Source organism: Sinocyclocheilus rhinocerous, unplaced genomic scaffold, assembly GCF_001515625.1.
Source record: "Sinocyclocheilus rhinocerous isolate Xijiao unplaced genomic scaffold, SAMN03320098_v1.1 scaffold178, whole genome shotgun sequence".
Taxonomy (NCBI): Eukaryota; Metazoa; Chordata; class Actinopteri; order Cypriniformes; family Cyprinidae; genus Sinocyclocheilus; species Sinocyclocheilus rhinocerous.
The window spans coordinates 663043-688038 of record NW_015653463.1 but is presented as its reverse complement, the minus strand read 5'-3'; the positions used below and the strand labels follow the sequence as shown (position 1 = coordinate 688038).

At 36.8% G+C, this 24996-nt stretch overlaps 2 protein-coding genes across 8 annotated transcripts in view; both read left to right on the top strand.

Annotated features, from left to right (window-relative positions):
• LOC107715875 (talin-1-like) overlaps positions 1–5305 on the top strand; it is a 109819-nt gene extending 104514 nt beyond the window's left edge. For all 4 annotated transcript variants that reach the window (XM_016522109.1, XM_016522112.1, XM_016522111.1 and 1 more), the window contains 2 exons: positions 3747–3872; positions 4477–5305. In XM_016522109.1, the coding sequence (XP_016377595.1) occupies positions 3747–3872; positions 4477–4611 (261 nt within the window). In that variant the 3' untranslated portion in view covers positions 4612–5305. The remainder of the gene's footprint in view (positions 1–3746; positions 3873–4476) is intronic.
• A 3593-nt stretch (positions 5306–8898) lies between these two features.
• tpm2 (tropomyosin 2 (beta)) overlaps positions 8899–24996 on the top strand; it is a 20303-nt gene continuing 4205 nt past the window's right edge. Inside the window, exons 1-5 of one of the 4 annotated variants that reach the window (XM_016522105.1) lie at positions 8899–9152; positions 10887–11012; positions 22484–22617; positions 22930–23047; positions 23727–23797. In XM_016522105.1, the coding sequence (XP_016377591.1) occupies positions 9039–9152; positions 10887–11012; positions 22484–22617; positions 22930–23047; positions 23727–23797 (563 nt within the window). In that variant the 5' untranslated portion in view covers positions 8899–9038. Of the gene's footprint in view, positions 9153–10886; positions 11013–18080; positions 18483–22483; positions 22618–22929; positions 23048–23726; positions 23798–24996 lie in introns of those variants that run through there. The other 3 variants (XM_016522104.1, XM_016522107.1, XM_016522106.1) reach the window with 3 other exon arrangements.

Genomic DNA, 24996 nt, shown 5'->3' with positions numbered 1-24996 from the left:
CATGCGTGTGCCGCGGCTCTCGTTCTGAAGTCTGTGTGAAGTTTAGCGGAGAATCGCAAAGCAGAAGGCTCATGCACTTCTGACAGAAAAATGGAAATATTTCCATGGCTTTCTAACATTTACAGACGGAGCATATACCTGTGAAATGCAAGTTCTGCATTCAGGAAGACAGCACATCTCAACACATTAAACAGCGCGAGTAGCCTAGTGTCTCTGTCAGCGGCACACGCAGCCTTCTGTCAGAGCATATGCGAAACCAAACTATAAACTATGTCTTACCAGTTTTTAAAGGCCTTAATATGAAGCTTGTCACATGTTTAGAACAAATTGGATTATGCACTTTCTCCGCAGCAGCTCAGTCTGTGTCCTCCGCTATATTTTCAGATGCGCTCGTATCAAACTGTATATCGATATAAACGGTATTGCCTTATATCGAATCGCTTATAAAGAAAATATCGATATATCGTACAAACTCGATATACCGCCCAGCCCTACTTCTCACATTAAAAAAATAAACATGAAAACATATTTTAAAACTGTATTTGGTTATCACAGTAACTGTGAATAATATAAACAGTATTGTTTTTTTTGTTTGTTTGTTTTTTTACATTTTTTTTTTACTTTTTTTTTCTTTTCTTTTTTCTTTTGTTTTCAACAATATAGCACATCACTTTTAAAAATCACACACACACACACACACATATATATATATATATACTTTTATTGTAGGGAAGTGTTTTTTTTTCCAGATAAAAATGTCTACCAAATGCATAAACGTTTGACCCCCCAACATTGCAATAATAATAGAAATTTTGTAATTTTCTATATAAAAAAGCCACTAAATTATAATATGTATAATTATTTATTTAAGGAGAATATCATAGGTTACCCAGTATTTCAGACAGCTCCAAATGGGTCAAATTGACCCGCATCCTGACAGGAGTGTTTTTAAAACCCCATATTTTCCTCTTGCAGTGGTCTGACACAAATAAACAATGAGGAGTTATTTGTTGTGTGTCCACCTCTCAACAAAGCCTTTAAATATTCAGTGACACAGTGAAACCCACTGCACCCCTCCTGCCTCCAGTCAAGACAGCTGTCGCCCTGCACAGGGTGAAGGCTGAGGTTTAAATTTAAAACCTAATAACCCTGAGATCACCATTATATCTTTCAGTCACGATAGACACCATATTGAATTTGAACACATATGAAACATATAAAAAGCTGGTTCTGAGCAAATCAGTAACATGATTAGTTAGCTGATGCTGCATGCTGTTTTGTCATGCAGTGACATTCAGACATACAGTATATATATATATCTATGGTATCGATTTTGCAGTCTCCTGTGCTCTGTCCTAGACTGAGGAATCTCTGGTAAAGCTCCATGTTTAGTTTAGCTGTGTTTTAGCCTTGCAGCAGTGAGATGAATGTAATGCTGGAGCAGGAATAGATGCAGTTCCATCATCTTGTCTTACACACTCCAGCTGTCTGATGTGTAATGTGCACTGATGAGTGCTTGTGATAACAGCAGTGCTGATGAGGTGCTGTGGAGAGCTGCTGGGAGGCTTCTGCATTTTATATAAATGGTCCTCAGTCTCAGGAATGCAGTACATGAATTAGATTTATTATATCGATTTACTGTTCTAAAAAAAGTCAATGTACGTTTCTGTTTATTAAGCTTTGGGACATTAATAACAAAGTTCTGAAAAGCAAGTTATTGTAACAGCTGGATAATTTGTCTCGTTCTGTTAGAAACACTAATTTACTGTTAAACACTAATTTACTGTTGAACACACTCCTTTAAATATGAATGCAATTTAATAATTATAGATTATAACTAGTGATGAACGGATCGAGAAATTTGTCAAATATAGAATGCTGTCATTAACCAATACAGATTGTGTCATAGTTATTTTAAAATCATTAGTATGTACCCAATCATTCCTTTGCTACCGCCTACATTACTCTGACATAACTCATAACTTGGTGCTGACTTCAAACCAATCACATTTTGTTTTACAGCCAGAGTAGCAGATGACAGTATTTTGACTGATCTTTTGATATATGAGTTAGTGGCACTCTCAGAAGATCAAACTTGTGTCGCTCATCCACTACAGTTTTATTCACAGAACTGCACCCGCTCCGCTCTGTGTCTGTCTGCTTTTCTCAGTAAAACAAATTGTCATAGTTGGTCAGTTTTTCCAGATATAGCAGGTCTGTTTTTACCTGTGATATACTTCCCCTTCGGCACCATCCCACTTCTGCTGTTATCAGTCTGTCCATGAGAAAAGTCTTCTTATCTGCACAAAATTAGATGTAGCACCAGCAGTATTTGGTTACAAGACGTGAACCGAATCCAAATTGCTTCAATAGAGCTGTGCACATTAATGTAAAATGTCTTCTGTGGCAGCAGTGCAGAATATCTTGGGTATGCTAGTTTGTGTATAAATTGCAGGCCAGTCCTTCCTCTTACAGAAATAAATCAGACTCTTGACAGCTGAACACACTCAACCCTAAATCACACCTTCAGCCGTGTACAATGCCTCAAAAGGCATAAAAATTAAATAATATTCCTGGAACGTTTGCCAAAGGATCGCCAGAGATGTGTTTGGTTCAGGCTGCTATCTCCACAGCTGCATTTCCTTATAAAGACATCCCTAGAATCCAGACACATGCAGAACCTTCCTACAAACATCTTGACTTCAAACCTCTGCTTGTTAAAATTTACTTCACTGGGTTCTCACATAGCTGTCATGATTCATCTTTTGATAATGTGGATGGTCCAAAGTTTCCACAGGTTTGCATTGACTTGTAATTGTACTTGTAGCCACAAAATAAAGTAGTTGTAGTTGTACTTCTAGCTGCTAATTAGTATTTGTTTTTGTAGAGTACTTGTAGCCACAAATTATAGTTGTACCTGTAGATGTAATTCTAGCCACAAATTAAAGTGTGTGTGCTTGTAGTTGTACTTCTAGCTACAAATTAAAGTTGTTGTAGTTGTAAGTACTTGTATTTATAGTGTACTTGTAGCCACAAAATTAAAGTAGTTGTTGCCACAAATTAAAGTAGTTGTATTTGTAATATACTTGTAGCCACAAATTAAAGTTGTTGTATTTGTAGTGTAATTATAGCCACAAAAATTAAAGTAGTTGTATTTGTAATGTACTTGTAGCCACAAATTTAAGTAGTCATGGCCACAAATTAAATTCGTTGTATTTGTAGTGTAATTGTAGCCACAAAATTAAAGTAGTTGTACTTGTAGCCACAAATTAAAGTAGTCTTAGCCACAAATTAAAGTAGTTGTATTTATAGTGTACTTGCAGACAAAAAATAAAATAGTTGTATTTGTAATGTACTTGTAGCCACATATTAAAGTAGTTGTATTTGTAGCCCTAAATTAAAGTAGTTGTACCTGTAGTTGTATTTCTAGCCACAAATCAAAATTTCCAAGGGGGCTGCCATGTGAGAATACAGTGCACATGTAAATGCACCATGATGAACACCAAGACAAGAGCAATTAAAGAATGCTTTAATACTAGGAATCAGCCCTATGACCTTGGCATTACTGCAGTATCTCATATTTGATCAGTGACAGTCATCTTTAGGTATTTCAAAGTAAGTTTGATGAGATTCAGTGTCTCAGCCTTCTTAAAGCAGAGAATTTGTACTTGTGAGCAGAATGTGTGTTTCATTGGGTTTTGTTGAATGCTGTGAAAAGTAATCTGACATGTCTTTTTTTTCTTTAGGCCGCAGGTAATGCTGTCAAGAGGGCATCAGATAACCTGGTGAAGGCGGCTCAGAAGGCTGCGTTTGAGGCTCAAGATGATCAGACTGTGATGGTGAAGAGCAAGATGGTGGGCGGTATCGCTCAGGTAAAGAGAATATCAGTTACAAGTCAAACACTAGCACATTTAGATGCATATTAACTGTGTGTTTTGTTAGAGCATTTCCAGCACAACAACTGACATTTTTCATATAGTGAATTAAAGCATGCAGTTCGTTACCTTCACTTTCATGTTTCCTGTCAAAATTCATTGACACATGCAATGTTATTAATGTTCATTTGTTAATTACTATAAACAACCAATTAATTTGTAACACATTTATTCAATTCAACATTGTAACTTCACTGTTTTGTGGGTAAATATAGAAATATAGAATAGATTTTTATGGGTTTATCAAACATCCTTTGCATTCTTTGTATGGAATTAATTATTTAACATTGAAGCTCAACGAATTAAATATCACTTATATGTACTTTATGTGGAACACCATCATTAATAGAAATGTAAATAGGAAAGCCAGCAAAAGGCTTGTTTGCATGTCTGAGGCACAAATAGCTGTATTGTTAAATGATTGCATTTCCTGTGCATTTTGATGCAGTTGTCATTATAAACTGTAGAGTGTAACTGTAGAGTTTTTACATCTAGATCTTGCATGCATTGTGGATTTTCATCTGTGTGTGTGTGCCCTCAGATCATCGCTGCTCAGGAGGAGATGCTCAGGAAGGAGAGAGAGCTGGAGGAGGCCAGGAAGAAGCTGGCCATGATCCGACAGCAACAGTACAAGTTCCTGCCGTCAGAGCTCAGAGAGGATGGACAGGATCAGTGAGCTGCATCATAGACTAATCAATGACATTCAGAGTTTGAGAAAAGTAATTAGTGATATGCAATGAGTAAAAAGTGAACTATGTATCAGGATGTCTATTTTAAAAGTGTTTTGTTTATTTCTGTCACTTTTTTTGAGAATTGCCATGCCAGCTTTATTGTTTTGTTGTATTTGGATAATATGCAGCATATACAAATCCTTTTTAATTTCTTCTAATAGAGCTATAATTTTTTTTTTCATTACTAGATGGATTAGATGAGCAGTGTGTGTTTTGAAAGCTCGTGATCATGGCAGGGGCCAAACAGTGTTTGAAGCTTTTCAAGACAACATTTGGACTGGCAATTTGGACCAGTGGTGCAATGATTAACTTTGCGTTGAAACAATTCATAGAGAAAACATATCATTTTCTAAATAAAAGAATAATAAAGCTTTGAAATGTTACAAACAGTATCCTCCTGTTAATGTTTTTGCAGCATAAATGTTTGCTTTTGTGACAACTTGGTCTACTGGTATTTCTATCAAAATTATATATTTTATAAAGCATAAAAGCCATATTTCCATTTTTGCTTTTATAATGTGTTTTTTTTTTTCTTTTTTTCTTTTCTTGCTGTTGTACAACAATTTACTGTTGTAATTTACTGATGTAATGCCCACACAGATGTAGACAAGACAATATTAGATTAAAAAAGATTTGTAACAAGAATTGGTTAATTACCATGGTTGTTTATCAAATAATAATCAGAGTTATTATAAAGAACTGTTTTTAAGAAATTATAAAGACTGTTATTAATAGATCAAATACATAAACAGTTTAAGTTTTCACCGTTACTGCCTTTCCTGTTGCATTCAGTATATTCTGAATCTTGCCTGCTTTTATATTTTATAATTGTGTATTTATCTGTTATCAGTTTCTCACCTAAAATAAGCAAACTCACTTAGTCAATGTGTTTAACTAAAAACTCATAAATTCACTGTTTTGCAAATATCTCCTATTGCATTTGTGTGTGTTTTTTTTGTTTGTTTGTTTTTTACAAAGATGCTGGTGTTGAAGGGCTTAGTGTTTACCTGCATAGGCCGGTAACACTAATAACATAATTTATGAACATTTTGTCATACTTAAAATATCCGTACTTCATGTGCATTCAGATATCAAGGTGAATAATTATTTGCTTAGCTACAGAGATGTATTTAATCTAGACTTAAACTGAGAGTGTATCTGAGTTCAAAACATTACCAGGAAAGCTATTCCAAAGTTTAGGAGCCATATATGAATGTCTCTACGTCCTCCTGTGGTGCTATTCTAAAATTGAAATATGATATGATCAGAATTTCTATAAGAACTGCTGCATTTGAACCACATGCAGCTTGTTTATGGAGATGGTGGGACATCCAGCCTGCACTGTACATTACAAAAATCCAGTCTTCCGGTGATAACCCATGAACTAGCTTTCTCTATCAGGGACAAAGAAACAGTAACAGAAATATTCCAGTAGTAGAAGAATGCTTTCTACAAAATTGGAAAAGTGGTTTTAAAAAACAATTTGCTGCCAAGTGTGACACTGTAGAGAAGGTAGCAGCAATCATCTTATCATACATGACATGCTTACAGCTTATGTTTAAAAGTTTTTGCGTCAATTATTCCTCTTTTATTTGGCACAAATTTGAAAAAAAAGTTTAATTTTATCTTGATACTGCATGTAATATCCTCTCTCACTTTAAAATTAAGTAGATATAGTTCACGATTTAAAACTTAAGTTGCCTTAGATGTCATTCCATCTCATCTTCTTCTAGATGTTGTTGGCCCAACGATTGTATGTATTATAATTATAAATAGTAGTCCAGCCAACGCTATAGTTCCATCCTGCCTAAAGCATGCGGTCATACACCCTCTTTTAAAAAAAAAATTACACTTGTTTAAATAATTACCATCCGATTTTTAAGTTTTCTTTTTTTATCAAAAATATTAGAGAAGGCTGTTTATCATCAGCTGATCTTTTTTTTTTTTATTATAAAAATTAGTTTTTTTTATAAATTTGAGTCTGGTTTTAGGTCAAAATACAGTACTGAAAATGCCCTTTTAAACGTAAAGAATGACTTGATGCTTGCAGCCGACTCAGGAAAGGGTGCCATTTTGATTCTCCTTGATCTTACAGCAGTATTTGATTTGACACAATTGATCACTATATTCTTTTAACTCGATTAAGACAATGGGCAGGCATTCAGGGAAATGTTCTTAAATGGTTCTGTTCTTATTTAAAGGACAGAAGTTCTGTAATTCAATTGGGAAATCATTTCTCTGATTTTGCAGTTTGTTTTTGTGGGGTTCCCCAGGGATCAATTTTGGGGCTCATTCTATTTTCTATATACATGCTTCTGTTTGGTTCTATCTGTCAGAAATATAATGTTGGATATCATTGTGTAGACGATGCACAATTGTACCTTCTTCCATTGAAAACAGATGATGGATTAAATGATCTGATGACCTGCCTGTATGAGATTAAATTATTGGATGGCACAGAATTTACAATTAAAGAACTTAAAATTAAATGAGGCAAAAACAGAATGCCTAATAATTGGTTCTATTAGGCCATCTGTGCACATGTTAAACTGGGTCCTGTTGCCTCAAATGTGCAGAAGCAAGTAAGAAACCTGGGAGTGGTCTTTGACTCTGAGTTTAAAATGGATAAGCAGGTAAACTCGGTGGTTAAGGCAGGTTACTTTCATTTAAGAAATATTTCAAAAATAAAACAATTCCAATCGCTTGCTGATTTGAAACAGGTTATGCAGGATTTTATCATGTCAAGACTGTAACTCTCTGTACCTGGGGTTTCCTGCTGTTTTTTTGTTGAATCGTCTTTTACAAAATGCAGCAACTACTGTAGGCTTCTGACTGGGACTAAGAAGCAGGTCAGTGTTTCCCCTATGTTAGCCTCGTTGCAGTGGCTAACAGTCAACTTTAGTGTCCAGTTTAAGGTTTTATTGTATGTTTTTAAAGCTTTGCATGGCCTAGCACCTGAATACATTTCAGATATGATTCAATTTCACTCTACGACTCGGCCATTAAGGTCTTCACAAAAATGGCTGTTAAAGGTCCCTAAATCTTGCTTAAGTCTAAAGGGGACTGTGCTTTTTCTGTTGCGGCACACCGTCTTTGGAATAACCTGCCCCTGGAGATCAGATGCTGTGTGACACTGGGTCATTTTAAATCTCGTTTAAAAGGGCATCTGCTTGCCCAAGCGTTTGGTCGAGCTTGTTATTGAATATTTTGGTTGTCTTGAGTTTTAAATGTTTTCATGTGAAATGTTGTTTTTGTTTTTTTGTCGTCTTGTTTTTCTAAATGGTGTTTTTATTGGAAAGCACTTTGGCCAACCTAATAAGTTTTTAAATGTGCTACACAAATAAACAAACTAACAAATGTAAAGCTAACTGTCATCAGCATAACAATGAAAGCTTTGTTTCATGATAACATTACGTAAAGGGAGCATGAACAATGAATACATGAGGACCTAAGACTGAGCCTTGTGGTACCCCATATACTTAACTTGTTTTATGTTTGACAATTCCTCATTTACACACAAAATGGTACTGATCTGAGAAACTGAACATGCCTGCCCACAAATGCTAATGTAATCTTCTAGTGTTTTTGACATAAATCAAAGTTTTGAGATGGTTCTACAATTAACCAAAACAAAGTTGTGCCTTCTTTACAAGCGGTTTAATAACTGCAAGCTTGAAAATCCTTGGAATATGACCAAGCAGTATTTCTCATTTGCCTTGACACTTAAATCTATTTTTTGTTCTTTCAAAAACTGCAAACATAAATTGAGCATTTTATGCCATGTGTTTGTAAAGAAAGTACTAGCATTCAAAAACCATCACAATGTCAATATAACGCACCATTGAACACAGTAGGCAAATTATATGACTGAAATCGGTGGGAAGAGGAAATCATTGTCCAGGCAGTGAAAGTGGTTTTTGAGAACATTACCTTTAAGTCATAAGTCTTTCAGCATATCGTAGAGATTCTGCTCATAAAAATCATGATGAAATTTAAGTTAAAGAAACTCTATAGACATAGTGTTTAATGTAGTTAATGTACATCAGTTGTTGTTGTTGTTTCCCAGGGCGCTTGAATAATCCTGACCTCAGATCTTTTTAAGTATAACTGGAGAATGAGGATTCAGAGCCTTCCAAACATGGACAAAATCACAGGGTCAAATGCAGAGCCCATTCAGCAGGACGAATCAGAGCTGGGGGACGTCACTCTCCCAGAGACTTTAGAGAAGTTTCCAAAAAAGACCAGCGTTCCTCTGGAGAGGATTCCAGCCGCCTCTCTGCTGTGCACTCAGCTTTGTCCGTCTCTGCCTCCACTCTCTGAACAAGCTCTCCTCTTTCTCCTCGGCTGCTAGCAGAAACCCAGGAAATCAACCATGGAGGCCATCAAGAAGAAAATGCAGATGCTGAAGCTAGACAAGGAGAATGCCATAGATCGTGTAGAACAGTCCGAGATAGACAAGAAAGGTGCAGAGGACAAATGCAAACAGGTAAATGGATTGAATCTGGTGAACTGAAAACAGGTTATCAGACTAGACTTTTTTCTGTAGGTCCATCCATGTTTCTGTTTTTTTCCATCTGTGTCTAATTGAACTCTCTGTTAAACTGGGAAAAGCGGACTAGAAAAAGTATGAGGAAAATTGCCTAAGCAGTGATATAAATATAAGTAAGGTGTTTTTCCCTCAGTACTAAGTACAGAAATGGTATCATTTGACCTTTCCTGTATATGTAGTGTGTATGAATCATCAGTAATCATCTGCTCAGTGTCTTCAACTCCAAACACCGATGATTAATCCCAGTTTAGGGTCCAACATCTCTGATGAGTTGAACTATTTTTAGTCTTGTTCCTTAAGACCCATCAATCAGGACTAACTGAAGTGGCCCATGCCAAATATAGTAGTGTAAATATGTTAGTATATTTAAGTAGGTATACTTGATAACAGCCATTTCATTAAGAGGCCCAGGCTGACAGGAACGACATTTTCCACCGTTTGATTAAATGTGGCACAAATAACAACACAATCAGGCCTGTCGCTTTAGATTGATTTGTTGACCGTGATGAATGAATTATTCCTGTTGATCTTTCATTGCCACTCTTGTCGTCCTCAATCATTAATAGGCAATGTCAGTTATAACAGTTCTCCGTTTCACTAAAAGCCATCTTAATGAAGGCTTCTCTCCATAATGGAAGAGCAGCTGGCTTTCCCATGGGAGAAAAAGCATGTGAAACTGTTTTGTCGGAGCATGTGTAATATGATACAGACATTAATTCCATTTAAATTTTGAATTTCTGTATATCTCATTTATTAGAATTGGATTGGTTCCTTTCTCCAAGTTTATATGCTTCTGTAACTGATTTAATGCACTTTTGGTTTTTAACAAAGATTAAATCACGTTATTTCTTGAAAGCCTGCTCTGATGGCCCAACTCCATCTATTCTTGTCCCAAGGCCTTTGTTATTGCACCCCTGTTGGTCACCACACATGCTGTCCTTGATCTTTTTTTGTCCCGCTCCACCTTCATGGAATTGTTCAACATAACAGGATCAAGGCTTTGTACCATCTGGAGCCACCGGGCTGCGTTTGACGCCAAAGCCGCGATGCCTCTCATAACTGTCCCGGGAAGGCATCCGTCATGAGTGCATTGCTTTGAACCCGTTCACTTGTTCTGTCATCCACCGTAGCTATTTTGCACTTCTCAGTTTATGAGCTGGCCAAAGTGGGCTCTATTTTTGCAGCCGGCATTATCTCGTTTCCATATGCAGCAGCCGACTGTCCCGCTGGCTCACAATAAATAGAGGCTGGTTTATGACACTAAGCTATGTGTGGTGGTTTACTCGACGTGTGTTACTCGTGTGGGTGGGGGTGACCAGCAGCTGCTGCAACTCTCTGCTTTAACATAACTTTGCAGTTTATAATTGTCTCCTCATGCCCTCCCCTAAATGAGCCGGGATTTACACATCATCATTTATCATCAGTGTAGGAACGGTGGACACATTACTTGACGAGTAGCGATCTTCCAAAATATAGAGAAACAAAAGTTTCTAAAAGAATTTCTACCCTGACTTTATCCTTCACTACTCTTTCTGTAGTATTCAAATCAAGCATCGAGAACCTGCTCAAATAAATCCTTTCGAATAAAGCTAGTCAAAACAGTTTCCTATACCCTTAATAGCATCATTTGCCTGTATTTCCAGTGCTTAATGTGTGTGTTTGTGTGTGCAGCTGGAAGAGGAGCTCTTGGGCCTGCAGAAGAAGCTGAAGGGTGTGGAGGACGAGCTGGACAAATACTCCGAATCACTGAAGGACGCTCAGGAGAAACTCGAGCAGGCCGAGAAGAAGGCCACAGACGTGAGTGACACACAAATCATTAAAGATTCAACGCCTCTCTTAGTCACACCTTGTTTGAGATGGTATGTAAGCACTATTATACACTACAGTTCAAAATTCTGGGGTCAGTAAGGTTTTTTCTTTTTGAAAGACAAATTAATACTTCAGCAAGGATGCATTACTTGATCAAAAGTGATAGTAAAGACATCTATAAAAGATTTCTATTTCAAATAAATGTAAAACTTTTTTTTGCTAATCGAAGTGTCCTGCCGCACAACTGTTTCCAGCACTGATAATAAATCAGCATATTAGAATGATTTCTGAAGATCATGTGACACTGAAGACTGGAGTAATGATGCTGAAAATACAGCTTTGATCACAGCAGATTTTTACAATTTATTACAATAGAAAACAGTTACTTTAAATTGTACAAATATTTCACAATATTAAATATAAATACATGAATAATTCAGCCCATAATTGTATGGGTCAAAATTATCCATTTTTATTTAATGCCAAAAATCATTAGGATATTAAGTAAATATCATGTTCCATGAAGATATTTTGTAAATTTCCTACCGTAAATATATCAAAACTTAATTTTTGATTAGTAATATGCATTGCTAAGAACTTCATTTGGACAACTTTAAAGATGATTTTCTCAATATTTTGATTTTTTTGCACCATCAGATTCCAGATTTTCTAATAGTTGTATCTCAGCCAAATATTGTCCTATCCTAACAAACCATACATCAATGGAAAGCTTATTTATTCAGCTTTCAGATGATGTATAAATCTCACTTTTGAAAAATGGACCCTTATGACTGGTTTTGTGCTCCAGGGTCACATATATGTTAATAACAATAACACATACATGCATACACACATATGTATGACAATGTTTCGCATTAGAATTGGGAGTGAGGAATGTGTTCAAACAGAACATCTAGAAAGGACAGCTTTCAGCACAGTTAGCATGCGTCAGTATGATATGTGAAGCGGGTGATTGGGTCGGTCCTGTCGACAGCTGCTCTGTTGCTCGGGTGTCAAACCCACCCACAGTATCAGATTCGGTAAACACTTCATAAACACTGTCAGCACCTCACAGCGTCCCACCACTTCATCAAAGACCCTGCATTTTTATACTTGATTCTGTCTGTTTCATACAGGTTTAACATGACCTTTGACCTTTCCACACTCACACTGTCAATTCATTTAGATCTCAATATCCAATACTCTTCACCGATGACCAAAATACAAGCATGATATACTTTATCTACAATACAATATAAGTACAAAAGATACAAATGGTACTTCCATGGTCTTTCTGGGCATGGTACCAAAGAAATATTATTTTTTGGACATGTAGTGCCATGGTATACTTTATCACAGTATTATCTAATACCTTTTCATGAATGTATTGAGAGCAATACTGTAAGGTCTGCAGTGTTAAATATTAGTATTTGTGCAATTCAGATCCGATAAATAGTCTATGGATGGTTCAAATAGCTCACAAATGTTAGACGACTCTTCGTGTACATTAGTGTGTTTGACTTCGAAAGGACTGCTTTTTAATTAGCATTTGTGCAGCACTTTTCCCAATCCGTGAAGATCGATCCAACCCAGTGATGTGACTGGCCGTACAAAACCTCCATAAGATCATGTGTTTGGGAAGTGGAGGAGAAACCTTGAGCTCGCATTGCAAGAAATGTGCATATGCTAACTATCAACTAGTTACAATTCAGCCACAGTAGAAATGTTTTCATCAGGAAACCTCTGTAGTTGCTTTGCTTCCAGTTCTTCCTCTGAAACACGAGGCTCTTTGACTGCGTGCTTCACTCGCTGCGTGTGTACTGTATTTACACCATTAATACGTGGCCAAAAAAGGAGAAACATCAGAGGAATGCAGGCATTTGTTTACAGTGAATGAGTTTCATTGAATGGATTGGTCTAAGGACAGTAACGTAACTGAGGACAAACGTCTGAAACATCCTGTTTTATGATTGTAATTTGTTTGAAATTCATACATGTTATTGGTAGATAGAAAGTGGCACTGTTACTGTTATGGAGACTTAATTGAGTTACCTTTGATGTTAACAGAATAAAAAAATATATAAAACTTTCTGATTATTATTTCATATGCCAGACTTTTTTTTTTTTTTGGGAGAATTTTGATGAATGCGTGTGTCGGGTGTTTTGACACTGAAGACTCACCTGTATATCTTCTCACCTGCAGCCTCATCATCATGTCAGGCATATCAGTTATTATGATTCATTATGCGGGAAACTGATGGTTTTTGGAAGAAAAACAGAAGCAGCACCAGTGAGTGTTGAAGCATCGCAGACTCTGCTGGCGGTGGATGGTGGCCCAGGTTTAAAAAAAAGTACACTTCCATAATGTAGCTACTTAAAGTGCTCTATCTTCGCACACTAATATTGTATTTAATATACTAAAAATGATTCTTTAGCACTTCTTAAGATAAGATAATGTAGTCAACTGTGCTTTTTGAGACACCTCGAATATGAACTAAAATGCGCTTTTAACATAGTATCTCTGTATTTAAAAATGTATTTAGTTACCACTTGTAGTACACTTCAACCCATCTTTCATACACTAGTACACTCAAGTGTACTACAAGTAGTGACTAAAAACATTTTTTAAATACAAAGAGAGTATGTTAAAAGCGCATTTTAGTTCATTTTCATGGTGTCCCAAAATAGCACAGTTGAGTACACTTAGATGTCCTTAAGTTTATCTTTAAAAAAATCATTTTTAGTATGTTAAGTACATAATTAGTGTGCGAAAATAGAGCACTTTAAGTACATTATGGAAGTGTACTTTTTTTAACCTGGGTGGTGGACTTTTGCCTTGTACAAATACCCACACTTGTGGTCTTGGCCACTTGAGAGGGCATACGCGACAGGAAGGAAGTGCGCAAGACTGTCCCAGGTCTTAAAAACACCAGAGCGCAGTGCCCTTGATGCACACTAAACCACACTACCTCGAATACTGCTCTGGAGCGCTATTCCAGGCTTAGTGTATCCCATCATGCAACATGTTCTGGAAATAAATCGTGAGACTTTGCCGAGATCTCGCGAGAGGTCACGGAAACTTTTCCAATGTAAGTTAAATATTATTTTAATAGTTAGATATTACAGATAATTTGTTAGAAAAACAAAGTGTTGCACGTTTTATTGGTGCAACGGTTTAAGATGAGTAGTGGTGATATTTATTTTGTACAACATTTGCAACGGCTTTTTATCACTTAATTAGAACCACAAATTAAATTGTGTAATCTCTGTTACAGGGACTACTGAACAGACATTTAGAAGTTGATTTTAAAATGCAAAGTCTTTAAAAATAAAAACCAAGCTATATAAACACTTGCATTTTTACAACACTACGGCCTGTTTTCATGGACAGGGCTTAGCCTAAGCCAGGATTAGGCCATAGTTCAATTAGGACATTTAAGTAATTTTTATAAACATGCCTTATAAAAAAGCATTACTGGTGTGCATCTTAAGACAAAACAAAGGCACTGACATGTTTTAAGATCAGATTTACATTTTAGTCTAGGACTAGGCTTAAGCCTTGGGAGCGCTATTCCAGGCTTAGTGTATCCCATCATGCAACATGTTCTGGAAATAAATCGTGAGACTTTGCCGAGATCTCGCGAGAGGTCACGGAAACTTTTCCAATGTAAGTTAAATATTATTTTAATAGTTAGATATTACAGATAATTTGTTAGAAAAACAAAGTGTTGCACGTTTTATTGGTGCAACGGTTTAAGATGAGTAGTGGTGATATTTATTTTGTACAACATTTGCAACGGCTTTTTATCACTTAATTAGAACCACAAATTAAATTGTGTAATCTGCGGGTGATTGGGTCGGTCCTGTCGACAGCTGCTCTGTTGCTCGGGTGTCAAACCCACCCACAGTATCAGATTCGGTAAACACTTCATAAACACTGTCAGCACCTCACAGCGTCCCACCACTTCATCAAAGACCCTGCATTTTTATACTTGATTCTGTCTGTTTCATACAGGTTTAACATGACCTTTGACCTTTCCACACTCACACTGTCAATTCATTTAGATCTCAATATCCAATACTCTTCACCGATGACCAAAATACAAGCATGATATACTTTATCTACAATACAATATAAGTACAAAAGATACAAATGGTACTTCCATGGTCTTTCTGGGCATGGTACCAAAGAAATATTATTTTTTGGACATGTAGTGCCATGGTATACTTTATCACAGTATTATCTAATACCTTTTCATGAATGTATTGAGAGCAATACTGTAAGGTCTGCAGTGTTAAATATTAGTATTTGTGCAATTCAGATCCGATAAATAGTCTATGGATGGTTCAAATAGCTCACAAATGTTAGACGACTCTTCGTGTACATTAGTGTGTTTGACTTCGAAAGGACTGCTTTTTAATTAGCATTTGTGCAGCACTTTTCCCAATCCGTGAAGATCGATCCAACCCAGTGATGTGACTGGCCGTACAAAACCTCCATAAGATCATGTGTTTGGGAAGTGGAGGAGAAACCTTGAGCTCGCATTGCAAGAAATGTGCATATGCTAACTATCAACTAGTTACAATTCAGCCACAGTAGAAATGTTTTCATCAGGAAACCTCTGTAGTTGCTTTGCTTCCAGTTCTTCCTCTGAAACACGAGGCTCTTTGACTGCGTGCTTCACTCGCTGCGTGTGTACTGTATTTACACCATTAATACGTGGCCAAAAAAGGAGAAACATCAGAGGAATGCAGGCATTTGTTTACAGTGAATGAGTTTCATTGAATGGATTGGTCTAAGGACAGTAACGTAACTGAGGACAAACGTCTGAAACATCCTGTTTTATGATTGTAATTTGTTTGAAATTCATACATGTTATTGGTAGATAGAAAGTGGCACTGTTACTGTTATGGAGACTTAATTGAGTTACCTTTGATGTTAACAGAATAAAAAAATATATAAAACTTTCTGATTATTATTTCATATGCCAGACTTTTTTTTTTTTTTGGGAGAATTTTGATGAATGCGTGTGTCGGGTGTTTTGACACTGAAGACTCACCTGTATATCTTCTCACCTGCAGCCTCATCATCATGTCAGGCATATCAGTTATTATGATTCATTATGCGGGAAACTGATGGTTTTTGGAAGAAAAACAGAAGCAGCACCAGTGAGTGTTGAAGCATCGCAGACTCTGCTGGCGGTGGATGGTGGCCCAGGTTTAAAAAAAAGTACACTTCCATAATGTAGCTACTTAAAGTGCTCTATCTTCGCACACTAATATTGTATTTAATATACTAAAAATGATTCTTTAGCACTTCTTAAGATAAGATAATGTAGTCAACTGTGCTTTTTGAGACACCTCGAATATGAACTAAAATGCGCTTTTAACATAGTATCTCTGTATTTAAAAATGTATTTAGTTACCACTTGTAGTACACTTCAACCCATCTTTCATACACTAGTACACTCAAGTGTACTACAAGTAGTGACTAAAAACATTTTTTAAATACAAAGAGAGTATGTTAAAAGCGCATTTTAGTTCATTTTCATGGTGTCCCAAAATAGCACAGTTGAGCACACTTAGATGTCCTTAAGTTTATCTTTAAAAAAATCATTTTTAGTATGTTAAGTACATAATTAGTGTGCGAAAATAGAGCACTTTAAGTACATTATGGAAGTGTACTTTTTTTAACCTGGGTGGTGGACTTTTGCCTTGTACAAATACCCACACTTGTGGTCTTGGCCACTTGAGAGGGCATACGCGACAGGAAGGAAGTGCGCAAGACTGTCCCAGGTCTTAAAAACACCAGAGCGCAGTGCCCTTGATGCACACTAAACCACACTACCTCGAATACTGCTCTGGAGCGCTATTCCAGGCTTAGTGTATCCCATCATGCAACATGTTCTGGAAATAAATCGTGAGACTTTGCCGAGATCTCGCGAGAGGTCACGGAAACTTTTCCAATGTAAGTTAAATATTATTTTAATAGTTAGATATTACAGATAATTTGTTAGAAAAACAAAGTGTTGCACGTTTTATTGGTGCAACGGTTTAAGATGAGTAGTGGTGATATTTATTTTGTACAACATTTGCAACGGCTTTTTATCACTTAATTAGAACCACAAATTAAATTGTGTAATCTCTGTTACAGGGACTACTGAACAGACATTTAGAAGTTGATTTTAAAATGCAAAGTCTTTAAAAATAAAAACCAAGCTATATAAACACTTGCATTTTTACAACACTACGGCCTGTTTTCATGGACAGGGCTTAGCCTAAGCCAGGATTAGGCCATAGTTCAATTAGGACATTTAAGTAATTTTTATAAACATGCCTTATAAAAAAGCATTACTGGTGTGCATCTTAAGACAAAACAAAGGCACTGACATGTTTTAAGATCAGATTTACATTTTAGTCTAGGACTAGGCTTAAGCCTTGCCTGTGAAACCGGGGGTAAAAGTGTGTCCCATCAGGTAATGAAAAGTTGGACACACACTTGTGGTCATCACACTCACTTGGACACTTGGGCCAAATACAGGAAATACGTCATATTAGTCGTCAAGAGGTCAAGTGCAAAGACTGCGAGAGCAAATACAAGGTTATGAAAGTTACCCCCCACTTTTCTTACTTTCAAGAAGATTTTAAAATCTATATTAAATCTATATCTACCTCCTGTAACAAAAGGCAACTAAAACTTTAAATGCATGCCCACTTTTTGATTTAGTGTCATTTTTATTTGATAATTAATTTATATTTTGAAGGAAGAGTATGTTTATTGTTGTGTGATCTGCTTATTTATTTTATTTTTTTCTCATTTATTTAGAGTTTTTTTCTCTCTTCCACTCAATCTCTTTTGAATTGTAATTGCTATATAGCATAATGTTTGTCCATCCTTGAACCCCTGGCTCTTTTCCTTGGCATATGCTTTCTTACATTTGTATTTTCTAAGCAAGTGTTTAATAATAAACCGCAAGTGTGGGTATTTTTTAGACGAGGCATTTCTCCCCCTGGGAGGAGCGGATGAAGCCCGTTCTTCTGTGCTCCTCTCAGTACACCGGATCGCCTGACAGGTGCGCTGCGCCATCTGTTGCACCGGCGAACATCAGCTCTAGCTCGGCCCTCGGATGCGGTGCGAACAGAGCGCTCGCCGGCGGTCCGCGCTACGCCTTTCCGGGGGAATCCTACTTCTTTAGACGAAGAAACTAATATGTTTAACCTGAACGGTGTCTGATAAAGGCAAGATCACTGGGATACAGCGATATCGCTGCTACCCTGCCGTGTCGCGTTTATCATTATTAACACCGGACTTGGGATCCAGAGGGAATGGCCTCGGTAACATCCATAGAAGCGGTGAAGAGGAAGATCCAGAGCCTGCAGCAGCAGGCGGACGAGGCGGAGGACCGAGCAGAAGCGCTGCAGAGGGAGGTGGACCTGGAGCGGCAGGCCAGGGAGAGAGTGAGTGACCCCAGAAACATTCATATTGTGGGGGATTTGAGGCTCGTGTTCAGCCTGGATGCGGATTCTGGCCTGAGCGACTCTGTTACAGTGATGTTTTATCTCTTTATGTACACTGTTCACTTCTTGTTAACTATTCACTGCAATACCAGTGTCCCTTTATTCCAAACCAACCAGGCAGTCAAGGGGCCTACTGCAGGCCATGTGTACTGTCCTGGATGACTACAGTATCTTTATTAATGGGTCATATATATTAGATGTGGATGGATCTCGGCCAAATATTGTCCTATCCTAACAAACCATACATCAATGGAAAAATTATTTATTCAGCTATTTGATTTTTATAAATCAAAAAATGTACTCTTATAACTGGTTTTGTGGTCCAGGGTCACAAATGTAAGACTGATGTTCCTCATGGTTGGCATCTGTAGTAGTTTTGTAGCGAGTGCTCTGACTTTGAGATGTTCTGTTTTCCTTAAAGGGTTAGTTCACCCAAAAATGAAAATTAGCCCATGTTTTACTCACCCTCAAAGCATCCTAGCTAGGTGTATATGACTTCATCTGCGTCATCAGCCGGAACGGCTTGCACGTATGACAGTCAGCAGAAGTGAGAAAAAAGTGTTTCTTACGATTTAAATATGGATATTTTTCTCACAAAAACGCATGGATTCGCTACAGGAGGCCTTTATTCACCCCCTGGAGCCGTGTGAGGCACTTTTTATTACGGATGCGCGCACTTTATTTGACTACTTTTGTACTGTTGAACAAAAACACCCGCCTACTCCCATTCTAAAGCTTGGAAGAGCGTGGATAATTTTTAATATTACTCCGATTGGATTCGTCTGAAAGAAGAAAGTCATATACACCTAGGTTGCTTTGAGGGCGAGTAAAACACAGGCTAATTTTAATTTTTGGGTGAACTAAACCTTTAAATCAAATCCAAACATTAAGTTCACTTCAAAAACACGTTATCCAAATATCAGTATCAGTTTAAGGTGAAACAGTGCCGAATGAAACAATATTCAGGTGTGATCTACTACACGTGGAGCACAGCAGCGAGTGAAAGCTCCTGAGCTGTCCGATGAACTTGAGCTAATGCGCTGGCCCTGAGAAGAGGATTAGGGGTTATATTGAGGGCAGGTGATGTTGACGATTTAAAGCATCTCTCACTTCAAAATCAACGAGAACGTCCACTATGGTTTCGGACACCACTAAAAATGGCTGTTCCCTCAAATAGTGCCCTATTTAAGGGTATAGGGGGCGATTTCGGACACAGCCAAGCTCTTTCTGTCACATGGACCTGTGAATATGTGATGCAAGTGGTCAATTAAACAGGTGATCATGTGATTTTAGTCCACCTGAATGCAAACACTTGAGTCATCAGCCCACGGGCCCAGACTAAGTTAATCGTTTTGTGTCCTTGTCCTCCGGTACACTCTAAAAAATGCTGGGTCTCTCTCTTTAATGACATTTTGCATGTGTAAGGAGTAATCTGAAAGTAGTCAGAGATGGAATTGCTTAGAAAGTGAGGATAACATTGCGGCTATAGTTACACAAAGTAATGTTGAGGGTGGAAACATTTACCATTTCTGAACCCAGGTTTAATTATAGTTTTCAGCATGTGACTTTATCTGATCTGAGCAATCACAAAAAGGTCATTAATGGGATTTACTTTAAAAATGGACTTTTTCAGTAGGTCAGAACAAATGCGGCAGTTATATTACTTGTTCAGATGTTTTTTCCAAAAATATTTCTATGTATAAAGTCATTTATGTCCAACACTTTATTTGAATGTGATATTTCTACTGAAGACTTCAATTCTGCTCACACACTTTAAATAAATCCAGATTTGGTTTTAGATTTATTAAAAAGCATCTTAAACTTCTTATATGAGGTTTCAGTTGTTTTAGCTATTTTTATATTTTATCCTGCATTTTAACCTTGCAATGAAAATAGCTCTAGAAGCTGGCATGCCTTTAACCCACAAACAAATTAGGCCACCTTTGTACTGAGCAGTGTCGTTTTACTAGAGTATGAAGAAGAACTTCTGTTGTAAAGATGTTATTAACATTAACATATTAATATTAGAATTGCCATTTTTTTTTAATATTGTCTAATAGCTACAGGCATGTTGTTTCGGGGGAATTCTTTAAAATGATAAACAGATCATCCGTTCATTCGTGTTCATTGTGTGCCGTGTTTGGTGACACATTTAAAGGGTTAACATAGTAGTAATAGCATTGCTAGCGTGTAGTTAGCTATTAAAGCTTTGGACAAACAGTTGATAGTGAGCTCAACCCTCTTTACGCAGTGAACTTTGTATTTTTAAAGTTTAACTTTATACCATACTGTGATGCCGTGTCCCGGAGCGATGAGACAAAAACATTAAAACCCATTACAAACAAGGCATTCGTTGCATCTAGTGGGGACATAATTACTGATTATAATGACTTATACTGTCTTTTTACGCGTTGCGTTGCATTGCATCGCGCCGCGTAAACATAAAACTCTGTCTGCATTTGTGATCGGAGAAATGACAAACAACAAGCGCTACTCTACACTGCCCAAACTCGCGTTTGAATCATCAGTGGCAAATTCTTTAAATTAAAATTAACTTTAAATTAAAATTCTTTAAATTAAAATAGACATGTGGGGGCGTGTTAGAACGAGCCGTTTTAGGTAGACGTGGCTGACTCTTAAATTTGATAAAGAATATCTCTTTGGATTTGAGACTTTAGTCTTTGCAACTTTACAGATCTTCTTTATGCACCAAGAGCTTGTAACACTCTAAAGAGAAAGGAAACATTGAAATCGCATCATATGACCCCTTTAATAGTTTTGTGGTGAACAATGGGAAACAGTATTTTACATTGTCACAGTATTTTAGTACAGTGTTCTGCCTGTATGATGGATATTTTTGTTGTGCAATGGATATTAAAGAAGATTTAACATCTTTAAAGACGTTGTTAAAGTCTTAAGATGCACTGTTAAATTTACAGAAGAGACAGTAGTCTCTTACTAGATACTAGAGTGAATGTGTGCAATTGTTGAATGTTTACTTTTAATTGAAAATCATATTTTTGCAGGTTATATCGTAATATACTGTGTAATATTAGAAAATAAAAGCTATTATTATCATTGTTATATAATATTAGCTTAAATTACTAATGCTAAATTTTCTGCATAGCATACATTTTATGTTAATTTTATAGACTTCTATTTGCTCATTGCTATCTGGTTAGGATATGAAAACAACTTTTGTCAATAAAATACGGAAAATAAAAATTATTTGAGAGTTGTACTGATTGCAACAATAAAAGTCTACATTTTTTTTCCCTTTTTTTTTTTTTTTCCAAAAGATCTACTTTTGAGAAAGCATAACAATATGAAGACAGAAAATTTGTGGTTGGAGTCAAAAGTCCTTTATCTTGATGTTCTAGATGTAATTTTGCACTTAATTGGACATTAACCTCAAGATTTTCACATTGCATGTTGCATTCACATTATCCAACAAGTTCAAGTTCCAGATCACATTTGTGACCCTGGACCGCAAAACCAGTCATAAGGGTTTTATACATTAAAACATAAAAGATATTAAAACATATACTTTTAACACATAAAAGATTTATACATCACCTGAAGATACAGGCCGAGATACAACTATTTGAAAATCTGGAATCTGAGGGTGCAACAAAATCTAAATTGTTAAAAAAAAAAAGTTGTCCAAATGAAGTTCTTAGCAATGCATATTACTAATCAAAAATGAAGTTTTAATATATTTACAGTAGGAAATTTACCAAATATCTTCATGGAACATTATCTTTACTTAATATCCTAATGATGTTGGGCATAAAAGAAAAATCAATAATTTTGACCCATACAATGTATTGTTGGCTATTGCTACAAATATACCCCAGCGACTTAAGACTGCTTTTGTGCTCCATGGTCACATTTGTCATCCATGGCATGGTGTGCATTGACTGATTCTCCTGTGATGGCAGGCCGAGGCTGAGGTGGCGTCCCTGAACAGACGTATCCAGCTGGTAGAGGAGGAGTTGGATCGTGCCCAGGAGAGACTCGCCACCGCGCTACAGAAGCTGGAGGAGGCCGAGAAAGCCGCAGATGAGAGCGAGAGGTGTGACCGCGGCTTCTTTAACACTTACACTACACACCTGGGCTTAGTTCACGGGGCAGTTTTTTTATGCATTTGACACGCATCCCTTCAGAAAAAAAGCATGAAATGTATTTTTTCATACCTGTTCAAAGCCAGAGTTTTAGGTAGTTTCAAATAGTTTTTTGTCATTCGAAAGACAAACTTTCCACACTGTAAAGGATCAGCCGTCCGTCCAGAGTTTCATGAGTAAATCCCTTAAACCTGTTTAGACTTGAGTTTGTCTGTTCATGGCATTTCTGAATGTAATACTGACCGTGTGGTCTCTCCGTACAGAGGAATGAAGGTGATAGAGAACAGAGCATCAAAAGATGAGGAGAAGATGGAGATCCAGGAGATGCAGCTGAAGGAGGCCAAACACATCGCTGAGGAGGCTGACCGCAAATATGAGGAGGTGTGCATGTCAGCCAGCCTCACATTATTAAATGGCTGGAGGCTTCTTATAATTAGATGCTTTTCACAGTATATTGAATTATGGCCATGCATAAAAGTTCCAAAAAGGTTCACAATGATGGAATGGAATAACATTATTATTTCTAGATTCAGAAACACTCAGGATTCAGACAAAAGAAAAAGCCAAGTAAGCCCGTAAACTTGCTGAAAATAACGAAGAAATCATTTATTCATGTTTTCTTATATTTCATATTTATTCATTTAAAAGATATATTTATACATAGCATTTATACACAGCATTGGCTTGTGGCCATTTCTTGCAAGTTTGATAGATAGTATCATAGACACCCTGCATGTATATTCCAAGTTTCATATCCAGGTGCAATTTCTGTCAATGTGTCTGATTGATATTTAAGGATATGTAAGCACTTCTACTGAAGAACAAACATGCTGCTTCCTTGATCAAATGGCCACTGAGTTAATATATTTTTTAGTTTTTTTTAGTGTGGAAGATGTGTCACTATACCTAAACCTGAATTTTCCTGCATTATTGTTTATTGGGGATTAACTTCCTCCTTCGTAACTTGGCTTTACAGATCTGTGATTTGTTATTTGACTGTAATTGTAAAATTGGGTCTATTTGTGTGTGTGTGTGTGTGTGTGTGTTTGACTGACTGCAGGTGGCTCGTAAACTGGTGATTCTTGAGGGTGAGCTTGAGCGCTCTGAGGAGCGAGCTGAAGTGGCTGAGGCGTAAGTACATATAATGCATATTAAAAACAGTTTAGTTGAGACTGAACTTTATTGCTTTATTCATAAATAAATAATAATATCAGCTACCTTGTGTGTTAACAGGGGATTCTGTAGTCATTGATATTTGATACTGATACTTTAATTTCAGTAATAAGGGAGCATATTCCTGGATGTTAAAAGTAAAGCCTAGCACTAATATCATGAAAACATGAACGAGCTTAATCAAATTCCTTGCCAAAAATGTGTTAATTGTATTAATTTACTCAGAAACAATGTGTGGAAATTGGAATATGTATACACGATGGTAACAAAAGTGCATTACGTTTGCATGAATAACATGAGCTTAATATGCATGTGTCTGTGTTACCTAAAACAAATTACAAAGCTACATTCAGAAAACTTGTTATTTCCAGGATTCTGTCTGCTGCAAATGCTTTTTATTTTAAAGCTGCAGTCCGTAACTTTTTTTGGTTAAAAATGATCCGAAATCAATATTTGAGCAAGTACATAACCAGTCAGTGTTCAAAACTATCGCCTTACTTTAGCCCGATTCACAACGGTTAGCTTATAATAATGTTTTCGAGTTTGAGTGGTACGGGTAGGTTTTCGCGGGAAATTCGTGCATGCTGCTGCGTCATTACGTCACGTCTGTAAACATAAAGAAATTGTCCCGGCTAGTAGGCTATCGCATGTGAGGATCCTGCAGGTGGTGATCGTTTATAACCTTTTCTCACAGCAGCTGGAGTAATTAAATGTATCATTTTGATGGCGGATTGTAATCCAGAAAGGATTATGTGTTTATGAAACAAATGTGAATGAAATTAAATTATATTCCAGTGTTAAATGTGCTTCTGATTACAGATAGCTCAATGCTGATGTTGTTAACATTAATCATTTGAGAATAAAGTATAACAATAATAATAATTTGAACGGTTTGATGTGATATGAGCTATCTGATCTTTAGATTTAATCACCATTGGTAGCGCGGATTATTGTAATGCTTTTTTCCTCAGTTGGTCAGAACAAACGTGGCAGACTTGTTACTTGTTCAGATGACAATATACGGTGAAAATTCTTATTTGGGTCATATATTCCAAGACGTAGGCTAGAATCTGTGATTGGGAAGTACAGTAAATATCCACACCGGTGCGGTGACTGACTGCCACACATACTCAAAACATTAGATTCATCCACGCTGG